The sequence below is a fragment of the Alligator mississippiensis genome, chromosome 7 (assembly GCF_030867095.1).
Source record: "Alligator mississippiensis isolate rAllMis1 chromosome 7, rAllMis1, whole genome shotgun sequence".
NCBI lineage: Eukaryota > Metazoa > Chordata > Crocodylia > Alligatoridae > Alligator > Alligator mississippiensis.
The window spans coordinates 300,384-311,477 of record NC_081830.1 but is presented as its reverse complement, the minus strand read 5'-3'; the positions used below and the strand labels follow the sequence as shown (position 1 = coordinate 311,477).

Genomic DNA, 11,094 nt, shown 5'->3' with positions numbered 1-11,094 from the left:
CCCCCACCCCTATATTACCCCCCAGCCTCGCACTCCCTCCCCTCCAGCCCCATCGGCTCCCCTTTCGCCCCCACGAAGACACAGAGGCTCGGGCAGAGGCAGGAGCTGTATTGGGGCCAGGCTTGGGGGCGTCAGGGCAGGCGGCAGAAGTAGTCGTGGGCGGGGAGGGCGGCGGCGCCCGCCAGCGAGATGCCCAACGTGTCGGCCATGCACGCCGCGCCCAGCGCGAACTCCTGCTCCCGCCGCGCCGGCACCTGCGCAGAAGCCCCGGCCGGCCGGGGGGAGCGTTAGCGGGGGTGACCCTGCCGCGCGGTGGGATTTCCCTTCCCCCGCGGGCCCCGTCGCCCTCGCGTCCCCCCGCCCCGCGCACGGCACTGCTCCCGTCCCCCGCGCACCCGCCCCAGCGGCCCCGACCTCAAGGGCGATGTTGTGGAAGGTGTTGACGTAGGCGGCGCCCCCCAGCAGCCCCTCGTACAGCACCACCACGAAGGCCACGGCGATGCCAGGCAGGAAGCGGAAGGCCACGGCTGCCGTCAGCACCACCAGGTTCACGCACTGCCGGAGACCGGAGTCAGGCGCGGGGGCGTGGGGCAAGTCCCCCCCTACTCCCGCGGGGGGCAGAGATGGGGGGCATTACCTGCAGCAGGGCCAGGACCCAGGTGGCTCGAAGCTGGACGCAGCGCAGCGAGGAGCGCGATATGAAGACGCCGAGCTGGTAGAGCAGCTGGTACCTGCCGCCGAGGGAAAGGGGGGGTCAGACAGGCTGGCGAGGAGGGTACAAAGGGAAATGGGGGGGTCCGGGGCTGGGGGGCGTCTCTCACCAGCGGTACTGCTGCGGGTGCGTCAGCCGCGACCGCGGGAAGTAGAGCAGCTCGAACTGGGGGAGACGGGGCAGAAAGGGTGAGGTCAGAACCCAGCCAGGCCCCCCAGGACTTCCTCGACAACCCCTCCCCCCCCAACTCACCAGCCCCTGGTTGATGAAGTACTCGGCAAAGTAGACGAGGCCCAGAGGCAGCAGGTGCCGGATGAGGCCCTGTGGGGGGATGGGATGGGGTGAGAGACTCCCCTCCCCCCCAAGGCCCAGAGGAGCCCCCCCCCCCAACATTGACACCCCCCCGCCCTGGCCACAGCTCACCTTCATGATGCGGCCCTTGTCTGCCAGGCTCAGTGCCGCTGGCCCGGGCTCTGTGGGCACAGGGGCAGCGGGGCTTAGACCTGTGGCCCCCCATCCCCTTTGTAGCCCCCCACATGCACCCACAGCCCCAAGACCCCCGTATCCCTCTGGGACCCCCCACCTCAGACCCAGCCACAGCCTCCCAATACCCCCACTTACCTGGCTTGGGGGGTCCCCCTTCCAGGAGGGGCTGCCGGGTGGGGGAGGGGGTCTCAGGGGTCGGAGGCAGCAGCAGGCACCAATAGCTATGATGGGGGGGGGGCGCCGTTAGAGACAGCTCTAACCACTGGGCCTCCCTCCCGTCACCCCCGCCCCCCAGCACTGACCTGAGCAGCAAGACGAGGGGCACCCCCATCATGGCCAGTAGGGTCTGGGGGGGGCTGAGCCCCGCCTGTGTCAGCCCCAGGTAGGAGACGGCCCCCAGCAGCCCCGCGGCCCCCGTGCCCGACGACCACCATGACACCGGCCCGCTGCAGGAGGGGGTGGGGGTCAGGAGCCCACGTGTCCGGGTCCCTCAACCCCATTAACACCAAAGAAAGGCTCCAGGTGTCCAGCCACCCCAAGGCACCCCCCAGCACAGGACGAGGAACCCAGGCGTCCGGGCTCCCGGCCCCGCTGCAGGCAGGAGGGGCCCCGGCAGCCGGCGCTACCTGGGGTAGAAGGCGGTGAGTGCCAGGAAGGTGATCTCCCCCAGCCCCGACGACACGCTGGCCAGCACCACGCCTGGGGGCAGAAACGACCCACAATGCAATGATGCACGGGAAGGCGCTGAGTGGGACCCCCTTACCCACAATGCACCAGCAGCCCTGGCCCCACGCCCTTACCCACAATGCACTCACCCGCCAAGCTGAGGGCCACGCTGGGTGCCACGGCGACGAGCAGGAAGCTGCCCCAGGCGCTGAGCACGCAGATCCCCACCCGAAGGCTGGGGGGGCAGGAGGCAGGGTCAGTGCTGGGGGAGGGGCTAGGATAGGTCCCTCCCCCAGCCCTGGTACACCCGAAGCACCGGGGCACGGCCCCTACTTGCACCGTCCTAAAGCACAGTCCCTCCCCAGGATGCCCCGGGGCCCGGCTCACCCGTAGGGCAGCAGGTGGATGTAGAAGGGGGCCGAGACCTTGATGACCAGCGTGGGCAGGATGTCAGCCAGCAGCACGGCCTGAGGAGCATGATCATGTCAGGCTCCGCCCCCGAGGCCCCCCTCCCTGCAGGCTCCGCCCCTGCAGCCTGCCACTCACCCCTGTCGACATGGCGTTGCAGTCGTAGCGCGATGACCCGTTGGGGGACAGCGGCTCCAGAGGGCCCTGCAGGAGAGGGGCGGAGCCTGTTTCCACAGTTACCAGGGGTCCCAGCATAGAGGACCCGCCCCCACCCTCCTGACCCCGCCCCTACCGGCTGCGTGCCATTGGGCGGCCCCTGGTGGCGCCGCAGGACGTCGTGGGCGGCGCTGAGCATCACCACGTAGGCGAAGTTGTTGCACAGGCCCAGGATCCTGGGGGCCGGGAGGGAGAGGCTGAGAGGCCCCGCCCCCAGCCCTAGGCCCCGCCTCCTTCCAATAGGCCCCACCCCTTCCACAAGTCCCACCCCTTGTCATGGACCGCAGGAGGTTCCCCCAACTCAAGCCCCGCCCCTCTGCTCACCAGAAGGCGATGCCATTCCTCCAGCTGGCGGGGTCAGGGGTCGCGGGGGGTGGGGAGGGCTCCTCATCTGCATGGGGGAGGGGGAAGGGATTCAGAGGGCGGGGCCAGCTGAAGGGGGAGGGGCAAGGGAGTGTCACTCACCGTCCGAGGGGGGGAGGGGCTGCCAGGTCCCCCCGGCGACGTCCGACCCCATGGGGGCGGGGCCTGAAACCAGAGCAAAGCTGAGACGAGAAGGGCAGGGCCAGCTGAGCTCCGCCCCCTCTTGCCCCAGGCCCCGCCCACTAGCAGGGGCTCCCCACGCCCACGTGCTCCAAACCCCTGCCCAAACTCATGCTCCGCCCCCATGCTCAACCCACTCGGCTCAGGCCCCGCCCCCACCCTTTCCCCCTCCCGTCCTCCCGCAGGCCCGCCCCGGCCTGCCCCCTTCCGGGAGGGGTCACGTGACGCCCTGGGGTGGCGCGGGGCGGGTGGGGTCCCTGCACCTTTAAGACCCGCAGGAGTCGAAGCGGAGCTGCCTTCGTCCAGCCGGGTCACATGACCATGCGGTCACGTGACAACTCTTCCGGTGCGTCACGCGCTGGCCCCGCCCACCCCGGTTCGCCTTCGAGTCGCGGGTGGGGGGCGGTCCCGGTCGCGGGGGGCCGGGGTCTGCACGGGGCGGCGAGACCGGGAGCCCTCCCCCCGAGATCCAAGAGGGTCTTTGCCAGAAGCTAAGATGGCTGCTGGCCGCCTTCGCCCCCCTTTGACACCTGGAGGACTTGCCAAAAGTCAAGATTGCCTCCGGGCTGGACCGGGGCCAAGATGGTCCCCTCCAGGCAGCGTCAGCGCCCGTGCCAGTAATGATTATGGCAGCGCCGGCGCTTCCTATCAGGCACGTGACATTTTGGAACTATCATGGCCGCCCGCGGGGAGCCTTCAGCCCCTTTGCCGTAGACTGGAGGCTCTGCCAGGACCGAATACGGCGGCCGCCGCTGCCAGGAGTTGACCCAAGCCCACTGGAAAGCAGTACAGACCAGTAAACACCAACTGGGACCCGCTGGGGCAGGAGACAGCATCCCAGTGTAGAAGGCTGTGAGGCCCAGTGTAAACCAGCAGGAGCAGGGAGACAAAGCCAGCATGAAGCAGTGCACTCCAGTGCAGAGCCCCCTGGGGACCCAGGCATCTGGATTCAGCCGGGGGGAGGGGGGGGTGCTCTGGCAGCAGGAGGCAACAGGAAACTTGTCCAATTTGTATAATAAATTTATTTATTTGCACAATAAATAATAATCTCAATAAAACTCTGGCAATAAATAGGCACTAAATAGATACGTTAATTAAAGAGAACAACCCGATGTGGGTCTATAAATAACAGCGCGACCCGCAGCAGGGCACGGCCGGGACGCCTGGGTTCTCTCCCCTGACTGCGGTAGTGTGTGTGTGGGGGGCTGGGAGCCCGGGCGCCTGGTCCCTGGTGGGGGAACGGCACACGGCGAGTCAGTGCAGGTGAGAGGCCCCCGCACACCTGGGTGCTTTGGGGGCTGGGCCAGAGAGCAGGGGCTGCCGAGAGCCCGCATGCCTGGGGTCTCTGTGAAGGGCAGAGGCCCGGTGCACGGGGCTGGGGGTGCCCCTGGATGCCCAGGTTGGTGGCTCAGTGCAAGTGCTGGGGACCCAGATGCCTGGGTCAGAGGGGCGCGGGCACCAGGCGCCGCAGCAGGGCGAAGTCACGGGCGGCGCGGGCCAGCACGGCCTCCAGAGAGCGCAGCGTGACTGCCGTGGCCTGCAGCCGGCGCCAGACAGCCCGTGGGGCTGGTGGGGGGGGCCTGGGTGGGGGCGCAGCGGGGGCTCTAGCCACTGACAGCTGTGGAGAGAAAGCAGACAGGTAAGAGCGATACCCCTCACTCCCGACCCGCAGCCCTCCCGTCGTGCCAGACAGACGCCCCCGCCCCCCCCCCCACACCCCCTGGGCATACCTGGTAGGCCACGTGGTGGGCGAGGTCACGCAGGTCCCAGTCCACATCCTGCAGCCTTTGTGCAAATTCGGGGTCCCCCCCTGGGAGCCCCAGCCTGGCCAGGGCCCCCCGGTACTGTGGCAGCGCTGCCCCTAGCCCCTGCAGCCGTGCCAGCACCTGTGCAGGGGGAAGGGAGGGTCAGATCCTGGGAGAGTCTGACAAGCCAGGCATCCGGGCTGTCAACCCTCCCGAGCCCCAGAGAACCCAAGTGCCTGGGCTCCCAAAGGCCCCTGAACCCCAGGGAACCCCAGCGTCCGGGCGCGTCTCACCGTCAAGCCCAACCAGTCCCGGGTGCGGAGGCTTCCGGGCAGAAGCTGCTCTGAGAGCGGCAGGAGCTGGAGCTGGACCCCAGGCAGGTGCCGCAACACCTGTGGGGGGACAGGAGTGTCAACCCATGCTTCTGGGAGCCCCTCGGCCCCGCGCCCCGCTGGCAGGGAGCTGTTGAGTCCGCCGCTGCCGCCACCTGGGCACAGGCCACCTAGCACCCCCACACCCGAGTCCGACACTGCCCGAGCGGCCCCCACCCCCTCACAGCCCCAGCCCCCGAGTACTGCTCCCTACCCCCAGCCTCAGCCAACCCTGTTCCCCACCAGCCCAGTCCTGTCCTGTCCACACTCACGAAGTCGCGTGTCAGCTCCCGCGTCTCCACCAGCAGCTTCTGGGCCAGTTTCCAGCTGCTCCTGAACTCGGGGCCCAGCCCCAGAGCCCAGCGTGGTGGGGGTGGTGGCCGGGACCCCCCGGCCCCCAGCAGCGCAGACAGCACCACCGCCAGGCCTGGAGGCAAAGGTCAGCCAGTGGTGTCCCTCACTCCCCTCCTGCAGCCCCCCACAGCGGTGCCCCTCGCTCCCCACCCGCAGCTCACCGAGCGTTCTCATGCCAGCCAGGGGTCGGGGTCCGTGCGTCTGTCCGTGCCGAGCTGTGTCCGGGTGTCCGGTGGCCGCAGGGCTTTTATCCCCCCGGGGAGTTTCATTTTCTCTCCCTGGAGAATCTCCAAGCTTCCCCTTCCGCTCTCGGGGACCCGCTGGGACCCCCGGGGCTGCCCCCCCCCCCGGCCCCCCTGCGCAGGCTGTGGTTTCAGCCTGAGCCCGCAGTGCTTCCGCTTTCGCGGGTCACGAAACCGACACGTAACCGTGGAAACCAGGGAGGCAGGCCCCTTGCCACAGCGGTGCCCCTCACTCCTGACCCACAGCCCTCCCCACCACACGGTGCCCCTCACTCCCAACCCGCAGCCTCCACCACAGCGGTGCCACTCACCTCATTCCCAACCCCCGGCCCCTCCCAACAATGGTGCCCCTCACTCCTGACCCGCAGCCCCCAACAGCAGTGCCCCTCACTCCCGAGTGACAGAGCACCCCCCTGCACAGCGGTGCCCCTCGCTCCAGGCCCGCAGCCCAGGCTGTGGGAGGCGGGGGACTGTCCAGGGCCGACAGAAACTGATCCCGTGGGGGAAGGGGAAGGGCTGGGGAAGCCCCTGGGCCCCAGCATTTCCCGGCAATGGGCCCAGGCAGTAGCAGCCCCATCTCACGCCAGCGTTGGCCCACACGGGTGGGCATTGGGGCAGTGTCATGACGCTGTGGCTGGCTCTGGGGTGCACCCAAGTGTAACGGGGACCACAGCAGCAGCTGGGGAGATGGGGACTGGCAGCGGGGGGTGGGCGACACAGCTGGGCCCGAGTGCTGCAGGCTCTGGGCCCCAGGGGCTGGGCTGCGCAAGCCAGCGGCGCGGCCAGGATAGAAGCTGCGTCCTAGCCGGCTCCGGGGGCGGCTTCCCAGAAGGCCGGGGTGCCCCCATGGAACTCCCCCCCACCATGGGGGTTTCCAGCAGTTCCCAGATGAGCTGCGCTCCCCTGGGCCCGGGTATCCCCGCAGGGAGCTGCCCCAGCAGGGGAGGGGCCGGGACCGGGGCAGGAAGGGGTTAATGGGTGCGCCAGACACACCTTTCTTAGCCCCAACCCTTCTGGTCCCGCAGGCCCTGCCCACCAGACCGCAGCATCAGGAGGCTGTCGCTGGCCCCAAGTGGAAGGGGGACCCCGGAAGCAGCGCAGAGCACCCCCCATCCCCCGCACTCTACTGTCAGGCTGGTGTGGGGTGAGCCCGGGGCGTCTGGGCTCCCAGGACCCCCCCCAGCTGGGTGGACCTCAACTCACCCCTTTAAGCCAGGATTTTCTCTTCCCCAGCACCCACCTGGACCTCGAGTCAAGTCCCCTTTAACTTTGCAGTTTTCTCCCCCCCAGGCAGAAACCCCAGCGCCCTTAAAGGAGCACCCCCCAGACAGTGGCGGGAGCGGGCAGCAGCAGAGGCAGTGTTTATTGGGGTCAGGGGTCACTCGGGGATGTCAATGACGAGCTCATCGTCGCCGTCCAGGGGGTCGTCGCCACTGCCCTCGGCTGTGTCGCTGAACATCTGCTGCGGCACCGTGCAGGGCACTGGCGGCGGCGGCAGCTTGGCCGAGGCCGAGAGCGGGGGCAGGGCGCCTGGGCCCCCCCCCCGGCCTGGCCCAAACCCCAGCGCCCCCCCCACCGAACACTCGGCCGACGCCATCTGCAGGGGAGGGAGTGTGTCAGTGCAGCCATCTTGGGGCCTGGCACGCACCACCACCTCCCCCCAGGGCCTGGTAGCCACCTTGGCGCCGGGCGCTCCCCCCCATCCACCTGTGTCGTACCTGGAGCTTGCGGGGGGCCTTGGCGCGGCGGTCGGGGGCCTGCCGGGTGGCTCCAGGCTCAGGCGCCAGGTACTCGGCAGGAAAGGGGCTGTAGGGGGGAGACGCCATCTGCGGAGGAGGAGGACGATAAGCTGCCATGTGGCCGTACCCCACCCCCTGCACGAGGGTGCTTAGGAGCAGGGAGATTTGGCCACCCCAGCTGCCGGCCAAGCAAGCCCACTGTGTTGGAACTTGGCCAGGCCCAAAGTAGGCGTACTTCACCCTCACTAAGCATAATAAAAGAAGTCCTGGCAACCATACTGTGTACTGGCAAAGAAACCCACCTGTGCCACTCCCACCAGAGCCCCACCCCTGCACAGGGACGCCTGTCAGCCATCTTGGACCCTGGCATTTGCCCTTTTCTGGTCACAGCAGCCATCTTTGGTGCTGGCAAACGACACCAGCAATCTCTGCAGGCAGTTCCCCTGCCCACCCTGCAAAAGCAGGGGGTGGAGAGGCTGGTTCCTACTCACCGAGCTGAGGTAGGGGGAGGGGGCTCCGGACCCCGGCAGCGGGAAGGCGGTGGTCGCTTGCAGGGAGAGGCCAGAGGAGGACGGGGACGAGGCGCCGCCCAGCTGGGGGCTCCGCTTCCTGGGCGACAGAGACACGTTGTGGGGGCTGCAGGCAGGGAGGATTTGGCAGCCACACCTGAGCCTGGCGCACGCCCAGACAGGCGCGCTGAACGCTACTTTCCCCGCCGACCCCCCCAGGGGGCCACGACCGTCCGTGGCACGAGTAGACGACCGTCACCCGGCAAAGCCTGGGCCGTCGTGTTCAAAGCTGGTGTTTCGTCTTGACGACGCCCGCCCCCCCGAGCACGCTCCGCACAAGCGCACGCGGGACCTCACCTCTTCAGGGGCGGGGGCTCGGCTGCGCCCTTGGGCCCGTCCCCGTCACTGTTGTCGGACGAGGCCGTCGCCTCCGAGTCTGCGGCCAGGGGGAAAGGAGACGTCAGGGGGACGCAGACCCGCGGCCCTCCCGCACGCACGCACCCGGGGCCCCCCGAAATCCGTACCCGAGGACTCCTCGTCCACGTGCTCGTACTGCAGCAGCCGGTCCAGCAGGAAGCTGCGGGGGTGAAAGAGCGGTGCTGTCAGGGCGGCCCGCGCTGCCCGTGCCCGCCCGCCCCGCGGCCCCCTCACCTCTTATCCCGCGACACCTTGAGCAGTCTGCGCTGCGCCTTCCTCAGCTCCTCCTGGAAGCACTCCTGCTCCTGGGGGGAAAGGGGGAAGGCGTCACGGGGGCCCGCAGCGCCGGCCCCCCCCGCGGCCCGCCCCCGCTGCCCCCCCGCGCACGTAGACCAGCAGCTTGAGGCGCCGCTTGAGGGCCCGGTAGCGCCGCTTGTGTCCGCCCGGCTCGGCCTCGGCCGCGGCGCCGTTCATGGCCCCTGCCCGGCATGCACCGCGCGCCGAGCAGCACTCCCGGCGTGCCCCGCGCGGGGCCGGGGCGAGCAGCACTCCCGGCGTGCCCCGCGCGCCGCCTCGTCCCGCCATGCCCCGCGCGCCCGCCCATTGGCCCGCTCGTTTCCGAGACAACGCGGCGCGCGACGCTCCGACCGCTCCCGGCTTCCCATTGGCCTGCCCTTTCCGCGGACTACGTGTCCCGTGAACCCCCGCGGCTTCTCGTCGGTTTGCTGGTTGCCGGGACTACGTGTCCCGTCGGCCTCCGCGGCGGCGCTTGGCGGGCTACGGCAGCCGGCGGGGCGCAGCGATGGCGGCGGAGCGGGAGCAGGAACTGCGCGAATTCACGCGGCGGCTCTTCGAAGACAGCCGCGACCCCAGGTGACCCCGGGCAAGGGGCGGGGGCACCTGGGTTGCCTGGGAGACCAGGGTGGCAGCGCAAAGGATTCTGGGAGGCAGGGCCCCTGGGTCCATTGTGGGGAGCAGAAAATTGTGGGACCGAGGACACCTGGGTTCCCCAGGGAAGCAAAGGATTGTGGGAGCTGGCCCGCCTGGGTTCTATGGTGGGGTTATAGGGAGCAGCAAAGGACTGTGGGAGCTGGGCTAGTGGGTTCATCGGGGAGCAGAGGATTGTGGGAGCTGGGCCGCCCTGGCTCCGGGGCACGCAGGACGGTGGGAGCTGGCCGGGACCCGCGCCCATGCTGACACCCCCGCAGCGCGCTGACGCTGGGGGCCGTGCGGCGCCGGTTCGTGGCACAGTCGGGGCACGGGAGCCTGATGCCGGGCGAGAAGCGGTTGCTGCGGCGCCTGGTGGAGGCCGAGCTGCGCACGCAGGTGAGGACCCCCCATGTCACCCCCCCCCCCCCCCCCCCCGTGCCCCCCGCCGCGGGTCTCGCCCGCTCCAACCCCAACCCGTCTGTGCAGGCCGAGAAGCCCAGAGCTGCCGCCGAGCATGAGAGTAGCGCCAGCCCCAGCCCCTCGCCTCCCCCAGAGTCCAGCTCCGACAGCGACGGCTCGGACAGGGAGGCCAAGAGCCCAGAGACCAAGAAACTGAGGGCTGCGGACCTCGAGAGCCCAGAGGCCAAGAAGCTGAGTCCCAGGCACACGGGGAGCCCGGAGGCCAAGAAGCCAAGGGCCAGGGATGCCAAGAGCCCTGAGGCCAAAAAGATGAAGGCCAACAGCAGTGAGAGCCCAGAGGCGTCCGTGCCAGAGGGGGAGGCCGGGGCAGGGGACAAGGAGCGGGAGGCGAGCGCCGAAGACTCCTCCTCTTCCTCCTCCTCGTCCTCGTCCTCCTCCGACGAGGAGAACACCCGCCCGCAGGAGAACACCCGCTCCCACAGCGCCGCCGGGGGCAAGAAGCAGAAGGTGAGTGTGGGGCCCAGGGGCGCTGAGAGCTCTGGGCCAGTAAAGCAGCAGGGGACCCGGGTGTTGGGGGCTGGATGGGGCACAGCAGGGCGGCAGGAGGCCCGCTATCTGGCTGACCAGCGCGTGCACACAGGGCCGGCTGCGGACGGGAAAGCAGGAGCCGGGGGACGCCCCAGAGGTGCGGCGCTTGAAGCGGTACCTGCGCGTCTGTGGCGTGCGGCCCAACTATCGCAAGCTGCTGGGCGGGTGCCGGAGCCGGCGGGAGCGCGTGGCTGTGCTGCGCCAGGAGCTGGCTGCGCTCGGCCTGGATGGTGAGTGGCAGTGGGGGCCAGGGCTGGGGATGCCCCTGCAGCCCCACTCAACCCCCTTCCTCCCCACCCTGCAGGGCGCCCATCGCTGCAGCGATGCCAGGAGGTGCGCCTGCGCCGCGAGCAGGAGGCTGAGGTGGCCGCGCTGGACTTGGGCAACATCATTCCCTCCCACGGTGCGTACAGCGACTGAGCAGGGGGTGGGGGCTGGATGCCTGGGTTCCCCGGTGCTCTGACCTCTGCCCTCCCTGCGCAGGCCGCCCACGCCGCCGCAATGTATGGAGCTTGTACGCGGCGCCCAGCACCCCGCCAGCGCCCAGCCCCCCCCGCACCCGCCCCGACTGGTCCCAGCTCCGCGGCATCATCAGCAGCGACGAGGACGACAGCGAGTGATGGGGCGGGGTTTGGCCAGGCCCCACCCCTTCCCCTTGTTGGTTCTATCCTCTCTCCACCCCCTTTTTGTACATTTCCAAATAAAGCATGTTTTGTTACTGCCGCTGCCCCAATTTCTCCTTCCTTTT

General features: G+C 69.3%; 4 protein-coding genes across 6 annotated transcripts; 1 reads left to right on the top strand and 3 right to left on the bottom strand.

The window, feature by feature from the left end:
* Positions 1-93: 93 nt before the first annotated feature.
* CLN3 (CLN3 lysosomal/endosomal transmembrane protein, battenin) lies at positions 94-3,934 on the bottom strand. 3 transcript variants are annotated; one of them, XM_014601539.3, is made up of 16 exons: positions 3,295-3,934; positions 2,954-3,016; positions 2,813-2,879; positions 2,565-2,664; positions 2,411-2,476; positions 2,252-2,331; positions 2,014-2,099; positions 1,825-1,897; positions 1,501-1,644; positions 1,334-1,419; positions 1,136-1,185; positions 965-1,033; positions 822-877; positions 638-731; positions 415-555; positions 94-254 (listed from the first exon to the last, which is right to left on the bottom strand). In XM_014601539.3, the coding sequence occupies exons 2-16, from the start codon at positions 3,003-3,005 to the stop codon at positions 132-134; spliced, it is 1,287 nt and encodes a 428-aa protein (XP_014457025.1). In that variant the 5' UTR covers positions 3,006-3,016; positions 3,295-3,934; the 3' UTR covers positions 94-131. The 3 variants fall into 3 exon arrangements, with proteins under 3 accessions (XP_014457025.1, XP_019341045.1, XP_059586367.1); XM_019485500.2 differs by lacking the exon at positions 2,411-2,476; XM_059730384.1 differs by lacking the exons at positions 2,565-2,664; positions 2,954-3,016; positions 3,295-3,934.
* A 96-nt stretch (positions 3,935-4,030) lies between these two features.
* IL27 (interleukin 27) lies at positions 4,031-6,975 on the bottom strand. The gene is made up of 5 exons (XM_014601538.3): positions 5,663-6,975; positions 5,420-5,574; positions 5,070-5,168; positions 4,762-4,917; positions 4,031-4,649 (listed from the first exon to the last, which is right to left on the bottom strand). Exons 1-5 carry the CDS (start codon positions 5,673-5,675, stop codon positions 4,473-4,475), a joined length of 600 nt encoding a protein of 199 aa, XP_014457024.1. The 5' UTR covers positions 5,676-6,975; the 3' UTR covers positions 4,031-4,472.
* Positions 6,976-7,078: 103 nt separating this feature from the next.
* Positions 7,079-8,993, bottom strand: INO80E (INO80 complex subunit E). The gene is made up of 7 exons (XM_019485503.2): positions 8,796-8,993; positions 8,643-8,713; positions 8,516-8,568; positions 8,349-8,427; positions 7,974-8,091; positions 7,462-7,569; positions 7,079-7,340 (listed from the first exon to the last, which is right to left on the bottom strand). Exons 1-7 carry the CDS (start codon positions 8,991-8,993, stop codon positions 7,122-7,124), a joined length of 846 nt encoding a protein of 281 aa, XP_019341048.2. The 3' UTR covers positions 7,079-7,121.
* An 83-nt stretch (positions 8,994-9,076) lies between these two features.
* On the top strand, positions 9,077-11,069 carry HIRIP3 (HIRA interacting protein 3). Its single transcript, XM_019485499.2, has 6 exons — positions 9,077-9,281; positions 9,617-9,734; positions 9,825-10,265; positions 10,399-10,576; positions 10,651-10,749; positions 10,830-11,069. Exons 1-6 carry the CDS (start codon positions 9,211-9,213, stop codon positions 10,964-10,966), a joined length of 1,044 nt encoding a protein of 347 aa, XP_019341044.1. The 5' UTR covers positions 9,077-9,210; the 3' UTR covers positions 10,967-11,069.
* The last annotated feature ends 25 nt before the right edge of the window (positions 11,070-11,094 follow it).

Excerpts from the sequence above, each read along its gene's own strand:
- CLN3 (XM_014601539.3), bottom strand. The coding sequence starts at position 3,005 with ATGGGGTCGGACGTCGCCGGGGGGACCTGGCAGCCCCTCCCCCCCTCG. Across the intron at positions 2,880-2,953 it reads GCCCCTCCCCCCCTCGGACG|ATGAGGAGCCCTCCCCACCC; the intron begins GTGAGTGACACT and ends TCCCCCATGCAG. Across the intron at positions 2,665-2,812 it reads AGGAATGGCATCGCCTTCTG|GATCCTGGGCCTGTGCAACA; the intron begins GTGAGCAGAGGG and ends CCCGGCCCCCAG.
- IL27 (XM_014601538.3), bottom strand. Across the intron at positions 5,169-5,419 it reads GGGAGCTGACACGCGACTTC|GTGTTGCGGCACCTGCCTGG; the intron begins GTGAGTGTGGAC and ends GTCCCCCCACAG. Across the intron at positions 4,918-5,069 it reads GGGACTGGTTGGGCTTGACG|GTGCTGGCACGGCTGCAGGG; the intron begins GTGAGACGCGCC and ends CCCCCTGCACAG.
- INO80E (XM_019485503.2), bottom strand. The coding sequence starts at position 8,993 with ATGGCGGGACGAGGCGGCGCGCGGGGCACGCCGGGAGTGCTGCTCGCC. Across the intron at positions 8,428-8,515 it reads CGTGGACGAGGAGTCCTCGG|ACTCGGAGGCGACGGCCTCG; the intron begins GTACGGATTTCG and ends CCCTGGCCGCAG. Across the intron at positions 7,570-7,973 it reads CCTCCCCCTACCTCAGCTCG|ATGGCGTCTCCCCCCTACAG; the intron begins GTGAGTAGGAAC and ends CCTCCTCCGCAG.
- HIRIP3 (XM_019485499.2), top strand. The coding sequence starts at position 9,211 with ATGGCGGCGGAGCGGGAGCAGGAACTGCGCGAATTCACGCGGCGGCTC. Across the intron at positions 10,266-10,398 it reads CCGGGGGCAAGAAGCAGAAG|GGCCGGCTGCGGACGGGAAA; the intron begins GTGAGTGTGGGG and ends GCGTGCACACAG. Across the intron at positions 10,577-10,650 it reads GGCTGCGCTCGGCCTGGATG|GGCGCCCATCGCTGCAGCGA; the intron begins GTGAGTGGCAGT and ends CCCACCCTGCAG.